The 18,517-nt window shown below is 41.2% G+C and overlaps 1 protein-coding gene across 3 annotated transcripts in view; it reads left to right on the plus strand.

Moving 5' to 3' along the window:
* Ddx43 (DEAD-box helicase 43) overlaps positions 1 to 18,254 on the plus strand; it is a 36,678-nt gene extending 18,424 nt beyond the window's left edge. For all 3 annotated transcript variants that reach the window (XM_070012185.1, XM_070012186.1, XM_070012187.1), the window contains exons 7-17: positions 434 to 552; positions 1,888 to 1,998; positions 3,114 to 3,255; positions 4,296 to 4,396; positions 6,456 to 6,543; positions 8,279 to 8,406; positions 8,576 to 8,685; positions 9,802 to 9,940; positions 12,914 to 13,001; positions 13,880 to 14,020; positions 18,150 to 18,254. In XM_070012185.1, the coding sequence (XP_069868286.1) occupies positions 434 to 552; positions 1,888 to 1,998; positions 3,114 to 3,255; positions 4,296 to 4,396; positions 6,456 to 6,543; positions 8,279 to 8,406; positions 8,576 to 8,685; positions 9,802 to 9,940; positions 12,914 to 13,001; positions 13,880 to 13,993 (1,140 nt within the window). In that variant the 3' untranslated portion in view covers positions 13,994 to 14,020; positions 18,150 to 18,254. The remainder of the gene's footprint in view (positions 1 to 433; positions 553 to 1,887; positions 1,999 to 3,113; positions 3,256 to 4,295; positions 4,397 to 6,455; positions 6,544 to 8,278; positions 8,407 to 8,575; positions 8,686 to 9,801; positions 9,941 to 12,913; positions 13,002 to 13,879; positions 14,021 to 18,149) is intronic.
* The last annotated feature ends 263 nt before the right edge of the window (positions 18,255 to 18,517 follow it).

Below are 18,517 nucleotides of genomic sequence, written 5' to 3' on the forward strand. Positions count from 1 at the left end.
TAAGTTAGCACACTGAGTGCCACGGTACATACTAGGTTCCATGGCTCACACCAGTAATACTAGTTTGAAACTAGCCCAGACAGGAAAAAGTCTTATGAGAGTCTATCTCTAGGCAAAAGAAAAAAAAAATTTTTTAAACCCCCATCTGGGGCTGGGAAGGTGGCTCAGTGGTAGAGTGCTTGCCTTGTATGCATGAGGCCTTGGGTTTGATTCCCCAGCACTACGTAAGCAGAAAAGGCTGGAAGTGGTGCTGTGGCTCAAGTGGTAGAGCACTGCCTTGAGCTGAAGAGCTGAGGAACAGCGCTCCTGAGTTCAGGCCCCACGACCTATCTGTTGAAAGGAGCTGGGAGAAAAGGGACAATAAGGGATGCAAAAAAAAATGTGCTTGCTTTTTTGTTTTATTATATTTATTGTATTTATCATTGTTTTTCAGTCACAGTCATGGCCAATAGTTTTGCAAGGAATAGATCTTATTGGAGTAGCACAAACCGGAACAGGGAAGACACTGTCATATTTAATGCCTGGATTTATTCATCTAGACTCTCAACCAGTGTAAGAATTCCATTGGCTGAATTTTCTTCTCAGGAGTTTAATTGATGCTTGGAGGGTTGACAGAGAGTACAAAGTATATCATGCAAAGGAAAATATTAATTGGGGAAACAAGGGCTGGAGGCATGGCTCAGCAGTAAAGCACCTACCTAGCAAGTGTGAAATCCTGAGTTCAAACCCCAGTACCACCAAAAGAAAAAAAGAGTGTCAGAGCTGGGAATGTGGCTTAGTGGTAGAGTGCTTGCCTAGTGTACATGAAGCCCTGGGTTCAATTCCTCAGTACCACATAAACAGAAAGGGCCGGAAATAGTACTGTGGCTCAAGTGGTAGAGTACTAGCCTTGAGCACAGAGAGGCTTGGGGACAGCACTCTGGGTTCAAGCCTCAGGATTGGCAAAAAAAAAAAAAAAGAAGAAAAAGAAAAAAAAGTAAAAGAAAAAAGGAGTGTCCTAATTGGGAAAACACTTTCAGGAAGCAACAGGTTATGTCTACCAAAAGTCTTGAGAAATATGGTCATCAAACTATTTAAGTTGCCCTATGTAAAAAATTTAAAATAAAACTGAACAAATAAGTTGTCTAAAACAGGTCTCTATTTCAGTGAGAAAATGTCTGACATGTGAAATTAAGTGAAAAAGTCCTATTAAATAAAATAGACAATAGGCTTTTCATTAGCTATTAGGGCTTAGTGTCCTATTGTTCACTGGGGTTGTGATATATATCACTTATTTTCTGTTTCCCCACTTGATAGAAACTGTGTTTGTGTCATCTGAAACAATTTATAAAAACCTGTCCAACTGGTTCTGGTAGCTCACACTTGTAATCTTAGCTACTCAATGAGTCTTGAGACTTGAGAATCATGGTTCAAAGCCAGCCTGGGCAAGAATATCCATGAGACTCATACCCAATTAACTACCAAAAAGCTGGAAGTAGAGGTGCAGAGCACCAGGGGCAGAGCACCAAGCAAGAGTATGAGGCCCTGTTTTCAAGTTTCAGTATGCACACAAAAGGACAGGGAGGGAGAGAGGGAGGGAAGAAAAGAGGAAGGGAGGGCAAAAAGAAAAGACTTATCATACTACCATATGCTTTTTCTTAGGTATATGAATTATAATTAGTAAACCAAAGTCTATAGCATACTGAGGGAACTTTTACTCCTAAGCTGATAGAAAGCTCAAAGATGTCTGGCTATGACTCATTTTGAGACTCACTGCTAGCAATCTTGGACTGAGTCCAGTCCCCAGTACCTCAAAAATTAATTTTAACTAATTAAACAAATTCTACATGAATGAATGAACCAGACATCTGAGACAGGGATTTTAATATGAACGTTTCCTTTTCAAAGAGCTAGAGAAAAAAGAAATGGACCAGGCATGTTAGTCCTTACACCTACCCGGGAATTAGCTCTTCAAGTGGAAGCTGAGTGTTCTAAATATTCGTATAAAGGTCTTAAAAGGTGAGTCATTTCTAGGGTCATTTCTATACCCACATATGCATGAATCGGGGAGACATTTTATTTGTTGGAATTTAAATTTTTGTGATCCTAAAGATTAAACAGATCTTGAACTTGATAATAAGCAAATGTTCTACCACTGAGTTATTACTTCCCCAGCCCTATAAATTAAATTTATTTTAATCAGTTCATAAAAACAAAATTATACTTCTTAATAGGGTAGCATATGTTTCAATATATGTGTATATTTTTGTGTGTCCTATAGAAATCAGATTCAACATCTTTTCCCCAAAATTTACCATGTAGTTCATAATGAAAACATGGAGGGGCTGGGAAGGTGGCTCAGTGGTAGAGTGCTTGCCTCACATGCATGAGGTCCTGGGTTTGATTCCTTAGAGCCACATAAACAGAAAAAGCCCGAAGTGGGTGCTGTGACTCAAGTGGTAGAGCACTAGCCTTGAGCTGAAGAGCTGAGGGATAGCACCCAGGCCCAGAGTTCAAGCTCTATGTCCAACAAGAAGGAAAGAAAAAGAAGGGAAGGAAGGAAGGAAGGAAGAGAAAGAAGGAAAACATGGAAAATTTTTTGTAGATGTGTGTGTGTGTGTTTGCACGCCCCCCCCCCCCGCCCCTGGGGCTTGAACTCAGGGTCTGCAGTCTATCCCTGATCTTCTTTTGCCCAAAGCTAGCACTCTACCACTTGAGCCACAACTCCATTTCCAGATTTTTGGTAGTTTATTGGAGATAAGAGTCTCACAGACTTTCCTGCCTGGGCGGGCTTCAATCTGTGATCCTCAGATCTCAGCCTCCTGAGGATTACAGGTATGAACCACCTGCTCTTTGTAGCTTTTTGATACATTTTATCTGTAATCACTCTACTAAACAATAAAACCACTGGAGTTCTTGCTTTTTGTCTAACTTAGTGTTCGGCATTTTTATAACTTCATTGTGGGTCAGACATCTACCCCACTCCTGATCCAATCAACCAACTGTAGCCATGTTGAAGTAACGGTATGAGCATGGTTCATTTTATTGTGTACCAAATGCTTAGGTTGATTGGGATTTTGAGTTGTAATAGGATATTCTTTGCCTAAACATGATCCTCTGGATTTTTTTTTAAGTGTTTGTATATACGGTGGTGGAGATAGAGATGCACAAATACAAGATATTTCAAAAGGTGTAGACATCATCATTGCAACTCCGGGAAGACTGAATGACCTACAAATGAATAACTTTGTCAACCTGAAAAGTGTAACCTATTTGGTAATATGGAATGGGGGTTTGGAGTAATAGGAAGACAATGAACTATTGTTGAAAACTTTTTAGGATGGCTGCCTATCTTACTATTCCAGTTTTAGATTCTCATGCCCTTTAGCATGTTAATTAGATTAGACATTTTAATTTGTTTCTGTGTGCCTGTAGAGGGCCTTGAACTCAGGACCTAGGCACTGTTTCTTAGCTTTTTCTCTCAAGGCTGTCACTCTACCACTTGAACCACAGTTCCACTTCCAGCTTTTTTGGATTATTTGGACATAAGAATCTCACAGACTTTAGTGCCTGTGCTAGCTTTGAACCTCATCCTTAAGTCTCAGCCTCCTGAGGACCTAGGATTACAGGCATGAGCTACCAGCACCCAGCTTATTTTTATGTATGTGTGCGTTTGCTGATTCTGGGACTTAAACTCAGGGCCTCATAGACTTGCTTAGCTTTTTCTATCAAGGATGGGGTTTTAAGCCAGGAGCCAGTGGTTCATGACTATAATCCTAGCTACTCAAGAGGCTGAGATCGGATGATCATAGTTCAAGCCAACCTCAGGTAGGAAAGTCTGATCTCCAATAAACTCAAGAAAAACCAGAAGTGGCACTGTGGCTCTAGTGGTAGAGCACTAGCCTTGAGAAAAAGAAGTTCAGAGACAGAGTCCAGAATTCAAGCCCTAGGACTAGCAAAAAAAAAAAAAAAAAAAAGACGGATGGAGGTTTACCATTGGAGCCATAGCTCCATTTATACTTTTTTTCCTGGTTAATTAGAAATAAGAATCTCAGACTTTTCTCCCATACTTTTCATATCTCAGCCTCCTGATTACAGGTGTGAGCCATTGATGGGCTGCCTAAGACATTTTAATTTTATAACTAGATTTGGGCAATTGGAAAGTCAAGTAAAATTAATGGACTGGTTACACCTGGTAACTGCAGGTAGCTCCACATTATCTTGATTTCTAGCAGCTTAGGTTGTGGGAGGAAATGAGATTAGATTCCTAAGAAACACAAAGCATGATCAGCCACCTTTTTCCACTGTGAATTCAGGTTTTAGATGAGGCAGACAAGATGCTGGACATGGGATTTGAACCCCAAATAATGAAGATTTTGTTAGATGTGCGCCCAGACAGACAGACAATTATGACAAGGTAGGTTGACCTAATTATTGTATGAAGTCGGTAGATTAGATTCCCATTCTGTTTAGTTGATTTTTTCACAATATTTGAGAGCATTAGCTAAAATAATGTGAAGTGTCACTGTATCAATATCTACTTTATTCTTGACTTTCAGGTTTCTGTAGGTACAGATAGGGTTTTGTTTGTTTGTTGTGCTGGTACTGGGGCTTGAACTTAGGATCTGAGCGCTCTCTCTCAGTGTTTCACTCAATGCTGGTGCTCTACCACTTATGCCACAAGATTTTTGCTGGTTAACTGGAGATAAGAGTCTCAAGGACTTTTTTGCCCAGGCTGGCTTTAGGATCCTCAAGTCTCATCTTCCTAAGTAGCTAGTTATAATCAAGAACCACCAGCGTCTGCTCAGATAGGGTTTTATTCAAAAATGTTTGCTCTTTATGGACAAATCCTATATTACAAAAAGGGTTCACCTGTCCTTAGAGGTAACATTTGAATACTGATTTTTTTTCTTATCCAAGATAAAAGTGAGAAAGTAATTATTATTATTTTAATTATGAGCAGTTGATCTATAAATACTCATTTCTTCTGGGCTATATCCTTTATCTTCATTTATTATGGGTAAATAATACTTAAGAAGTATACTAAGCCAGGCACTGCAAGCTTACACCTATAATCCTAACTACTCAGAAGGCTGAAATCTGAAAAATTATGGTTCAAAGCCAATCCAGGCAAGAGAGTCCTTGATGCACTTAATCTCCATTTAACCACTAAAAATTTAGAAGTGAAGCTGTGGTTCACATGGTAGAGTGCCAGCCTAGAAATGAGAAAGCTAAGAAATAGCTTCCAGGTCCTGAGTTCAAACTTCAATCCTGGCATGAATGAAAAAAGAAACAATGAGAAAAGAGGAGAGGGAGGGGAGGAGAGAAGGAAGACGGGAAAAATAATCTAAATCTCCTGGTTTTCTGTAATCTTACCCTTTTAAAAAAGAAGTTCGATTTCATTTTAATACTGGGAGGTACAGAAGGTGGTCACTCCCATTATTTTATTTTTTTATTTTTTTGTTGGTCGTGGAGCTTGAACTCTAGGTCTGGGCACTGTCTCTCCGCTCTTCAGCTTGAGGCTAGCGCTCTACCACTTGAGCCACAGTGCCACTTCTGGTTTTCTGAGCGGTGTTTATTGGAGATAAGAGTCTCATGGACTCTCCTGCCCAGGCTGGCTTTGAACCTGGATCCTCAGATCTCAGCCTCCTGAGTAGCTAGGATCACAGACCTGAGCCACCGTGCCCAGCCAACTTCCATTATTTTATACATGATTGAAGAAGCATTTCAATTTAGATACACTTTGATTTAAAATTAATTTGTATTTGACATAAGAGCCTGGTTTTGCCTGCTAGTAACCTTGTATGAATAAGATTAATTTTTTTGTCTATAAAGGCCAAGGTAAAACTAACCTAACACTGATTGCTTTATTACCTTTTAATACATTAAAATTTGCTTAAAAATGTAGAGATCATTAACCCTTGGATTATACAAATCTTTTTATATGTCTGTGTGTGCCTGCACTGAGGTTTGAACTCAGGGTCTAGGTACTGTCCTTTAGCTTTTTCACTCAATGCTGGTGCTTTACAACTTGAGCCATGCCCCATTTCTGATTTTTAGGAAGATGAGTCAGATTTTTCTGCAAGGACTGGCTTCCAACCACACTCCTCATGTGTTGGCCTCCTGAGTAGCTAGGATTACAGGCATGAGACACCAGAGCCAAGCTATAAAGAACTGTTTATTAAACCTATTTTAAATTTTCATTGAGTCGCATTACTAGCAACAATTCTTAGTAAGGTTATTTATAAAATATATTTTACTTATTGAAAAATGGAAATATTAACATTGTATTTATGAATAACTTGAGTTCGTAGTATTTTAAAGGAAATTTAGTCATGTATTTTAATAAAAAATTTTTGAGACAGAGTCTCACTGTGTAGTACAGGCTGCCCTGGAATCAAAGTCTTTTGTCTCAGCCTTCTAAGTGCTGGGACTACCATGCACTAGTTTGTAATGTTGTTGTGTCTTGTTTCCAGTGCTACTTGGCCATATGCTGTCCGTCGCCTTGCACAATCTTATTTGAAAGAACCAATGATTGTCTATGTTGGCACGTTGGATCTGATTGTAAGCTTGTTTTCTTTTATTACTATTAAACTTTTCTTATTTAAAACACATAGGAAAAGGGATAGGGGTGGTATGATATATGTTTAGCCTGTGTGAGGAGGCCCTGGGTTCAACCTCCAACACCAAAAACAGAAACAGAAAAACACCCCATAAAACTCATAGCTAATTTTGACATGTCTATACTAAGCTCTATGAATTGACAAATAGTTTCTAAGTCTAAAATAATGCAGTTTACAAAATGTCAGGAACATTCAGGAAATGATATAAATACCTTGTATTTCTCTTCTGTGAATGCCACCAAAATCTGTTTTATTTGAGGAGATGTATGTTTTACATCATTATGCATTGAAGAATGGCATCAATAATATTTGTGTGTGTGTGTGTGCATGTGCATGTGTGTGTGTGCGTGCGTGCACACGAGCACACCTGTCATGGAGTTTGAACTCAAGGCCTGGACGCTGTCCCTGAGCTCTTTTTGCTCAAGACTGATGGTCTACCACTTAAGTCACATCTTTTTTTTTTTTTTTGCCAGTCATGGGGCCTGAGCTCTGGGCCTGGGCGCTGTCCCTCAGCTCTTCAGCTCAAGGTTAGCACTCTACCACTTGAGCCACAGGGCCACTTCTGGCTTTTTCTGCTTATGTGGTGCTGAGGAATCGAACCCTGGGCCTCATGCATGCAAGGCAAGCACTCTACCACTGAGCCACCTTCCCAGCCCTTAAGTCACATCTTAACTTCTGGCTTTTTTGCTGGTTAATTGGAAATAACAATCACATGGACTTCCCTGCCCAAACGGGCTTTAAACTGTGATCCTCAAATCTCAGCCTCCTGAGTAGCTAGGATTATAGGTGTGAGCTACCAGTGCCCAGCTACCAATAATGTTTTGAATTTTCGTGTGTGTGTGTGTGTGTGTGTGTGTGTGTGTGTGTGTGTGTGTGTGTGTGTTGCTTGAACTAAGGGCCTCACCCACAGTCTTGCTCAGCTTTCTTACTCACAAGTGGCACTCTACCACTTTAGCCATGCCTCTAGCCCAGTGTTTTACTAATTAAGTGGAAATTCAGTCTCACAGACTTTTCAGCCTGGGCTGGCCTCAAACCTTGATTCTCTAAATCTCAACCTTCTGAGTAGCTAAGACCACAGCCATGAACCACCAGCACCCAACTATTTTGAAATTTTGTAATAAATTGCCAAATACTGAATTGATACTCAAGTGTCATAATCTATCATACTTTATTGTAAGCAAACTACCCCAAGTGTGTCAGCAAGATAATTTTGGGTTTTTTTTTTTGTTCCAATATTGTGGCTTCAATTCAGGGCCTTGCAAACTTGCTTAGCTTTTTTCACTCAAGGCTGGCACTCAACCACTTGAGCCATAGCTCCACTCCTAGCTTGTTTTTGCTGGTTAATTGGGAGAAAAATCTCTCACATTTGTCTGCCCAGGCTGGTTGTGAATCCTCAGATCCTCAGATCAACCTCCTGAGTAGCATTAGTACATTAGACACAAGCCACCTGTGCCCAGCAGGAAGCTAATTTTTGTAAACAGGGAATGTAGGTGTTCCTAAACTAACATTTGAGTGGATAAAATATCAAAGCAGAAAGCTGAGCCATAAATCTTGTGGAGAAATAGATAATTTTGCTCTGATCTCTGCCTTTGGGTTTTCAGTACATCAGTGAATGACAGGTTTTTCAGCTGAGGGATTTCTCCCTCACTGGGCACTGTGATCTTTGAATCTTCTAGGCTGTGAGCACAGTGAAGCAGAATATAATCATCACCACAGAGGAAGAGAAGCGAACTCACATCCAAACGTTCCTGGAGAGTATGTCACCTAAAGACAAGGTCATTGTCTTTGTGAGCAGAAAAGCTGTGTAGGTATTTCCTTTCTACCTTCATTGTAATCATCAAGCAAATAGTTTGTTTACAATTGTGTCTGTGTGCCCTGAGATTTTCAATGGCATTTCCCCTGTTTGTTCCCTGAATTCAGCTATTTGCTAGTACACTGATGGTGGTCTGGTTAACTTATATCTTTTGCTTCAGTGCTGACCACTTATCAAGTGACCTGATTCTTCGACAAATATCAGTAGAGTCTCTGCATGGAAACAGAGAGCAGAGTGATCGGGAGAAAGCACTAGAAAACTTTAAAACAGGTACATTTACAAAACGGATATCACTGCCATTTAAAATAACTTCCCTACCTAACTGCCAGGACCAGCAAAGATAAATAAATAAGTAAATAAATATAAAATGAGTCTCCTAGCCTGGCATCACTGAGAGATAGCTTCTTTCCTTGGAACCCATTTCCAGGATTTGTCCTCAGTGCATGTTCCCAAAGTATATTCTAAGTATCAAATTAACAATTATATAATGAACAATATACTCTAAATATCAAATCTCCAATATCAAAGCTCTAAAGGACTAGGTCAAACCTCTAAGAAGTAAGTAGTCAAATGCCAAGAAAAAAAAAAAGGCTAATATTCAAGCTGGGCACTAGTGGTTCATGCCTGTAACCTTAGCTAATCAGGAGGCTGAGATCTGAGGGTCATGGTTTGAAGCCAGCTTAGGCAGGAAAGTATGTGAGACTCTTATTAACCACCAAAAACTAGAAATGGAGCTATAGCTCAAGTGGTAGAGAATTGGCCTTCAATAAGTACAGGGACAAAGCCCCAGACCCTAAGTTCAAGCCCTAGTATTGTCACAGATGAAAAGAACAGATATTAACTTGTAATGCAGGTTATATCTCAATGTCTTTGAAAGGTAGACGTCTTTCTGTCACAGTTCGGATAGTTCAGGGACTATTGCTGAGACATGGTATCATTTATGTTATAACTTGCCAGTAGTCTGATCAAATAATAGGAGTAAATACACTGTGTGTGTGTGTGTGTGTGTGTGTGTGTGTGTGTGTCTGTGTCTGTGTCTGTGTCTGTGTGCGCATGTGCACGCGTGCACGTGTGCGCATGCGCATGCGCATACCAGTACTGGGGTTTGAACTCAGGGTCTGGCATTGTTCCTTAGCTTTTTTACTCAAAGCCTGGTTCTCGGTGACCTGAGCCATGGCTCTACTTCCAGCTTTTTGATGCTTAATTGGAGATAATAGTATCTCAGACTTTCCTGCTTGGGCTGGCTTTTGAACCTTGATTCTCAGATCTCAGCCTCCTGGGTAGCTAGGACTACAGATGTGAGCCACCAATGCCTAGCTGTCAATATACTTTGCTGGTACTTCTTTCAGGCCTGAATGAGTCAATATTCAATTGTTGTTTTGTCAGGAAAAGTGAGAATACTAATCGCTACCGACTTGGCATCGCGCGGTCTTGATGTCCATGATATCACACATGTGTACAATTACGATTTTCCACGGAACATTGAAGAATACGTGCACCGAGTGGGGCGCACTGGAAGAGCGGGGTAAGTGACATAGCCCACCCTGGAAAAACACCAGTTGTGGATTCTCATCCCTGCCCTTTGCACACCTTATTTTCTCTGTGCGTGTGTGTGTGTGTGTGTGTGTGCGCGCGTGCGTGTGTGTGTGTGTGTGCGCGCGCGCGCGCGCTGGAGCTTGAACTCAGTGTCCTGTGCTTGGCTTTTTCATTCAGGAGCTGGAGTTCTTCCACTTAAGCCACACCTCCAGCCAGGCTTTTTGCCGGTTACATAGATATGAGAGTCTCTGGTTTGCGTGCCCAGGCTGGCTTTGCATGGGGATTCTCAGAGCTCAGCCTCAGGAGTGGTTGAGCTTTTAGGCATGAGTCAATGGCACCTGGCAAGAATAGTGTTATCCAAAAAACAAACAAAAACTTGCTTGGAAATGCTGTGTTCCTCACCAGATCCTGCTTTTCTGATCAACTAGATCTCTGCCATGGTTACTTTCACATAACTGTTTGTGATTCTATTCTGTTTCCAATTTATAGTGTTTCAACACTGAGCTGTACCAGTGATTATATCGTTGTAGACGATCTATAAACAGGCATACTTATGAAAGAGGAACTTACCCCTTGCTACTATGGACACACACACACACACACACACACACACACACACACACACACACACACACACACACACACACACACACACACACACACACACACACACACACACACACACAGGAAGTTTTACACAACTGTAGATTACCCTTCCCAAACTGGGGATTCTGGTTTTGTTTCTTTTTTTCTTTTTTTTAATGTTGGTCGTGGGGCCTGAGCTCTGGGCCTGGGCGCTGTCCCTCAGTTCTTCAGCTCAAGGCTAGTGCTCTACCACTTGAGCAATAGTGCCACTTCCGGCTTTTTTTGTTTCTGTGGTGCTGAGGAATCGAACCCAGGGCCTCATGCATGCAAGGCAAGCACTCCACCACTGAGCCACTTTTCCAGCCCCAAACTGGGATTTCTGTATCTTCACATTGAATCTATGAGAAACAGAAAATATTTGGAAAAGAATATCTATGTTTGGCCAAGCACAGATTATGCCTAAAATCTTAGCTCACTGGGAGATTGAGTTGAAAAGATCAAAGTTCAAGGCCAGCCCAGGCATATATAAGATTCCTTCTCAACGCATAGCTGGGTGCAGTGATACAAACCTGTTATCTTAAGGAAGAAAAGTCCATGTGACTCCCATCTCAACTGAAGAAACCATGTGTGGTGTCATCCCAGCAACAGCAGTGAACATAGAGTAGGCAGATCACAGTCAAGGCACAGGCACAGGCAAAAGTGAGACTGTCTGCCAGGCACCTGTGACTCCACCTCAAAAGTAACCACTGCAAGCGAGTGCTGGTGGCTCACACCCACAATCCTAGCTACTGAGGAGGCTGAGCTCTGAGGATCTCAGTTGAAAGCCAGCACAGGCAGAAAGTCCTCAAGACTCTTATCTCCAATTAACCATCAAAAACCCAGAAGTTAGCCAGGCACCAGTGGTTCACGCCTATAATCCTAGCTACTAAGGAGGCTGAGATCTGAGGATCTCTGTTCAAAGCCAGCCTGGGCAGGAAAGTCCGTGAGACTCTTATCTCCAATAAACCAGGCAGAAAACCGGAAATGGAAATGACGCTGTGGCTCAAGTGATAGAGCACTCACCTTGAGCTGAAGGACTGAAGAGCTGAAGGATAGTGCCCAGGCCCAGAGTTCAAGCCCCACGACCAACAAAAAACAAACAAACAAACAAAAAAAAAAAACAGAAGTTAGGCAGGCACAGGTGGCTCACACCTGTCATCCTAGCTACTCAGGCTGAGATCTGAGGATCACAGTTCAAAGCCAGCCCAGGCAGGAAAGTTCATGAGACTTTTATCTCCAATAAACCACCAGAAAACAGGCGCTGTGGCTCAAGTGGTAAAGCACTCTCCTTAAACTGAAGAGCTGAGGGACAGCGCCCAGGCCCAGTGTTCAAGCCCCAAGACTGGCAAGAACAAAAAAAAAGTATAGCAACAAGCTCCACAACTGACAAAAAAGAAAAAGCCCAAAGTAGCGCTGTGGATCAAGTGGTAGGGCACTAGCCTTGAGCAAAAGAAGCTCAGGGACAGTGCCCAGGCCCAGTGTTCAAGCCCCAAGACTGGCAAGAACAAAAAAAAAAAGTATAGCAACTATTTGTGTTGTGCCTCTGTAGGTAATATAATTTATCTAGATGTAACTTAAAAGGAGAATATATGTGTGTCATATGCAAATAACCATGCACATGCTATGTATATAGGAGTTGAGCATCCTCAGATTCTTTTTTTTTTTTTTTTTTTTTTTGTCGATTGTGGGACTTGAACTCTGGGCTTGGGCACTGTCCCTGTGCTCTTCAGCTCAAGGTGAGCACTCTACCACTTGAGCCACAGCACCATTTTTGGTTTTCTGAGTGGTTTATTGGAGATAAGAATCTCATGGCTTTTCCTGCCCGGGCTGGTTTTGAACCTTGATCCTCAGATCTTAATCTCCTGAGTAGCTAGGATTACAGGTGTGAGCTACCAGCGCCTGGCCTCAGATTCTTATAGCCTTAGGGGAGTCATGAGTCTAGCTCCTTTGGATACTGAGGGATAACTATTTAGGTTCTAAATTCCTAAAGAAAGTATTCTCAACCTTAATATTCAACACAAATTTGTGTTTCCACTTGTGTGAAAAGTTGAAATTTTTGTGCCATTACCATGGTTTAAACAGGGCCTGAGCTTGTTGTTTCTTGTTTGCTCACTGTTGGCACTCTACATACCTCCATCCCAACATTTTGCTGGTTAATTGGGAGATTGAGTCTTGCAGACTTCCTTTCCAGCCTGTCATCAGACTTCAGGATCTCAGCCTCCTAAGTAGAATAACAGGCATGAGCCAGCAGTGCATGGCTCTATTTTCAATGTGAACTGTATTATGTATGTAGACTATTAAAAGAAATTACATGAGCCCCTTTTCTCCTCTCTTGAAGGAGGACTGGCATGTCTATTACACTTATCACAAGAAATGATTGGAGGGTTGCCACTGAACTGATTAATATTCTGAAAAGAGCAAATCAGGTGAGTGTATGCTACTCTCTTCAATCTACATCTCAGTGTTTGTGGCACCCTAAGCCATGGATTGGGACATATTGCTTGGATTGGGACATATTGCTTATCAGGAGTGAATGTATGCTCTGAGAACCAAAGCATGACAAAGACAGTGAGGATGAGTATATATACAACCAAGAACCTCACCTGATGTCAGTGAGAAACTGGCACAGTAGCCAAGGGGATTCATAGATGATGTTCAAAGGATCCCAATATTGGGAATATGCTCGGGCCCAGATGTGAAGCCAAGCCAGAGGGAGTGGTGTATATTACCAAAAAAAAGCAAGGGAAGCCTACCAGGAAGGGGGGACTATGAGAAAAAGAGGCTTAAAATGGGTAGCGCAGGCACTGGTGGCTCATGCCTGAAATCCTAGATACACAGGAAGTGGAGATCTAAAGATCACTCATCTCTAATTAGGCAACATGAAGCTGGAAATGGCACTGAGCTTCAAGTGGTAGAGCACCAGCCTTGAGCAAAAAACTAAGAGTGTGGGGAGCCCTGAGTTCAAGCCCCAGTGCCAGCATGAAGTAAGGAGGGAGGAAGAGAGGGAAGGAAGGAAGAGGAAAGGAAAGGAAGGAAGGAAGGGAAGAAGGGAGGGAGGGAGAGAAGGAAGGAGGGAGGAAGGGAGGAAGGGAGGGAGAGAGGGAGGAAGTAAGTTGGGTGGAGTTCTATAGCCTGGAACTATTAACTCTATGTAGGACTTAGCAGACAGAGAAATGTTCTATCATTTTATTGGTTTTTGGAAGATGTCACATCATTAGTTGTGTAGGTTTTTCTTATGATCTTGGAGCATTTTAGCATATTGAAGAAAAGAAGTCAGAATCCTAACCACATTTAATCATTGCAGAACATTCCAGAAGAGCTTGTCTTGATGGCCGAGAGATACAAAGCAAATAAACTGAAAAAAGAAATGGAAAAAAAAATGGGAAGACCTCAAGGAAAGCCCCAGAAATTTTATTAACGTTTTTGTGGCACTGCCCAACCAGAGGTACATTCCATTTGTATAACATAAATATTTAAATTCTTGCCTTTTATAACTAAGTCTTGCTTGTGTCTATCATCCCTGCCACCTGGGAGTTGGAAATCCAGGAGGACTGTGGTTCAGAACCAGCTTGGGAAAAGTTAGTAAGACTCCATATCTCAGCAAAGCAAGTATGGTATGTGCTTGTAACCCCAGCTGTGGGGGAGACCAGAAGTAGGAGGACAGTAGTCACCTGGCCTCTGACAAGAAAGAAAGAAAGAAAGAAAGAAAGGAAAGAAAGGAAGGAAGGAAAGAAAGAGGAGAGAAAGGAAAGAAGGAAAGGAGAGAAAGGAAGAAAGGAAGGAAGGAAGGAAGGGAGGGAGGGAAAGAAAAAGAGAGATACATTAATTGAAAAGTGAGAAACATTTTTTAAAAAAGAAAAAGAAAAGATAGGGTCATGGCTTAATGCTACAGGCATTTGCCTATCGAGCCCAAGGTCCTGAGCTTAAAACCTCTTCACTGCCAAAAAAAAAAAAAACAAAAACTCCCAAACACCTAGGCTTTAGTAGTGTGTTTATTACAATCAGTATTCTCTCTTTAGAGCCATTAAACTACCAAGTTGTTAGGTGTTTCTTTAAATCTATTTAATGTACCTTTAGAATTAGAAGTACTAATTCAGGGTTAAAAATAAACTTGAAATTATAAATAAAGACCATTAAAAGTAGAATGCAAGCCAGGAACCGGTGGCTCAGGCCTGTAATCCTAGCCACTCAGAAGGCTAAAATCTGAGGATCACAATTCAAAGCCAGCCCCAAAGTCCCTAAGACTCTCATTTCTACTTAACCACCAGAAAGCCAGAAATGGAGCTGTAGCTCAAAGTGGTAGAGTACTAGCCTTAGGGAAAACTCAGAGATAGCACCTAGGCCCTGAGTTCAATCTCCACAACCAACAACAAAATAAGTATAAATACAGTTGGTAAAGGTAGACACTTCTCTAAGAAACTTGTAATATATCCAGTATAAATACTGTGTCTTGTGATTCAGCAATTCCTCTTCTAGCAAGGTATTCTAAAAGTATGTTTGTACACAGTAATATTTGTAGTAGTAAAAGATTAACCAAAATATCCACTAGATATTTTATAGGTAGATAACAGTAGTAAATATATGTTATGCAGTTGTGTAAAGGACATGTGAGCCATATTTAAGATGTCTTAAGCAAGCCTGGCAAGATAGTACATGACTGTAATCCCAGCTCATGGGATGCTGAGACAGGTGGATCCAAAGCTCAAGGTCAGTCCACGCTACACTGAAAAACTTTGTCTCCAAAAACAAACAAAAAGATGTTTTAACTGTTAAAAGCAAATGGCTAGTATAGGGATGGGAGGAAAAAACTGAGAGCATGCAAGGGAAGGGATGACGTCCAAAAGAAAAGAAATGTACTCATTACCTGACTTACGTAACTGTAATCCTGTACATCGCCTTTATTAAAAAAAATTTTTTTTTTAATGCTAGGGATAAAGCTTGGGGAAAGAGCATTTGCTTAATAGGCGCAAGGCTTTGGGTTCAATCTCCAGCATTACACAGAAAAGATGCTATTATCAAAAATGTCCAGGTATAGCTAGGTAGCTCATGCCTGTAATCCTAGCTATTCAGGAGGGAGTTGCAGTTCAAAGCCAGCCCGGACAGGAAAGTCCATGAGTCTTATGTCTACTTAACCAGCAAAAAGCCAGAACTGTAGCTATAGCTCAAGTGATAAAAGCACCATCCTTGAGCAAAATATCCAAGCGAGAGTGTGAGGGCCTGAGTTCATGCCCCAGTACACACACACACACACACACACACACACACACACACACACACACACACACACGTATTGGTAGGCATATAGAAAACTGGATCCTTGAGTACTTTTGGTGGGACTGTAAAATGGTGCTGTAGAAAACAGTACAGCGTTCCATTAAACATTAAATATAGCATAACTCTTGATATCACAAGTCCACTTCTAGCTATCCAAATTTTTCTTGATTTTTTTTTTTTTTGGTCCAGTCGTGGGGCCTGAACTCTGGGCCTGGACACTGTCCCTCAGCTCTTCAGCTCAAGGCTAGCGCTCTACCACTTGAGCTACAGCGCCACTTCCAGTTTTTTCTTTTTTGCTTATGTGGTGCTGAAGAATCGAACCCACAGCCTCATGCATACAAGGCAAGTGCTCTACCACTGAGCCACCTTCCCAGCCCTAGCTATCCAAATTAAAGCACAGAAAGCAACATTTATTCATGAATAATTGTAGCAGCATTATTCATAATAGAATGGTTCACGTAGGATCAATCTCATATATAATAATGAAATATTAAGCCTTACAAAAAGAAGCCAGATGCTGGTTCCTCAAACCTAATCCTAGCTATTCAGAAGACAAAAATTTGGAGGATCAAGGTTTAAAGCCATCCTAGGCAGAAAAAAAAAATCTGTGAAATTCTTATCTTTAATTTATAAGCAAAAAGCCAAGCTGGAAGTATGGCTCAAGGAATAGAGCACCAGCCATGAGCTAGAAAGCTGAGCCATCACTTGGCTCTGAACTGAAAACTCAGTACCAATCCAGGCACTGGTGTCTTGCACCTGTAATCCTAGCTACTCAGGAGGCTGAGATCTGAGGACCACAGTTCAAAGCCAGCCCAAGCAGGAAAGTCCGTGAGACTCTTACCTCCAATAAACCACTCAGAAAACTGGAAATGGTGCTGTGACTCAAGTGGTAGAGCACTCCCCTTGAGCTGAAGAGCTGAAGGACAGTGCCCAGGCCCAGAGTTCAAGCCCCATGACAGACAAAAAAAAAAGCCTCAGTACCACAAAAAAGAAAAAAATATAGGGACCCTCAATGAACACTGTTAATTAATAGATTGAGGAGGGGAGGAAAGAAAGCAGAGTTATTCTGAGCAAAATATAATATAAGCATGCCTAAAAAAAAAAAGTAGGCCAGCACTAGTAGATCACAACTATAATCCTAGCGACTCCATACACTGACAGCTGAGTGTTGCAATTCAAGGCCAGCCAGGGAAGAAAGTCTATGACACCATTATTTCAATTAACCACTAAAAAGCCAGAAATAGAACTAAAAATGAAGAATATGTTGTCCCATGCTACAGCCTAAATGAAATCTTGAAGACATTCTTTAAGTGAAATAAGTCACTCACAAAAAGCCACAGTGTATGTGACCAAAATCTCAAATTCACAGAAACAATGAGTAGAGGTTGTCAAGACCAGGGAACAGGCAGTTATTACTTAATGGAGACAGTTTCCGTTTTACAAGATGAAAACACTCTAGAGATTGTTGGCAGACAATGAGAATCTAGTTAACACTAGTGAACTGCACACTTAAATTAATTAAGATGTCAGTAGAAGCTGAACACCCAGAGGATCATGGTTCTAAGCCAGTCCAGGCAAGAAACTCTCAAGAGTCTTAGCTCCACAAGAACTGGAATCAAGAGCTATGGCTCAAGTGGTAGAACTCTAGCCTTGAGCAAAAGAAGCTCAGGGACAACACCCAGAGCCCAAGTTCAAGCCCCTGGACTGGCACCAAAAATAAAAAAACAAAGTATCAGTAGAACACTAGCATATAAAATTCGGTGCCCTGAGTTCAAATCCAAGTACCACCCCCAAAAAATAATAAAAAGATTAAGATGGGCTGGGGCATGGCTCAAGTATTAGGCCCTGATGGCCAAAGGATAGCCAAACAAACAAAAAAATGATTAAGGTGGTAATTTCTTTTTGTATGTGCACTTGCACACACGCCCGGGTGTGTGTGAGTATGTGTGTGTATGTATGTGTATGTGTGCGCACGTTTGTGTGTGCACGTGTACTTCCCAATATTAGGGCTTGAACTCAAGGCCTGGCACACTTTCCCTTAGCCTTTGTGCTTAAGGCTGGCACTCTACCATTCTGTCTTTTTGGTAGGTAGAGATAAAATCTCACAAACTTGCCAACTAGGCTTGCTTCAATTTGAGATACTCAGATCTCAGCATCCTGAAGAGCTAGGATTACAGGCATGAGCATCACTGCCTGGCAAAATGGTAAATTTCATGTTAATGTTCATTTCATCACCCTGAAACTTTGAAAACAAACAATTTGGGGAATAGTAATTTACTTTTCTTCTGCTTATTTTTCAGAATTCAAGATTTTTTAGAAATAGATACTATTTAAAATGGAAATGTTGAAACATACTATCAGTATGAAGAGACTTGACTGATTCCTTAAAATAATAGTGTTTTAAAATGTAGAATTCAATATTTTGTACTTTCTTTAATAAAATCAAAAGTATTTACACTTGTTGAGTGTTTTTTTTTTTTTTCCCCATGAGTATTAAAGATGTAGCCATCGCCGGGCGCCGGTGGCTCACGCCTGTAATCCTAGCTACTCAGGAGGCTGAGATCTGAGGATTGCAGTTCAGAGCCAGCCCAGGCAGGAAAGTCTGTGAGACTCTTATCTCCAATAAACCACCAGAAAACCGTAAGTGGTGCTGTGGCTCAAGCAGTAA

The sequence above is a fragment of the Dipodomys merriami genome, unplaced genomic scaffold (genome assembly GCF_024711535.1).
Source record: "Dipodomys merriami isolate MVZ:Mamm:240054 unplaced genomic scaffold, mDipMer1.0.p SCAF_89, whole genome shotgun sequence".
Lineage (NCBI taxonomy): Eukaryota > Metazoa > Chordata > Mammalia > Rodentia > Heteromyidae > Dipodomys > Dipodomys merriami.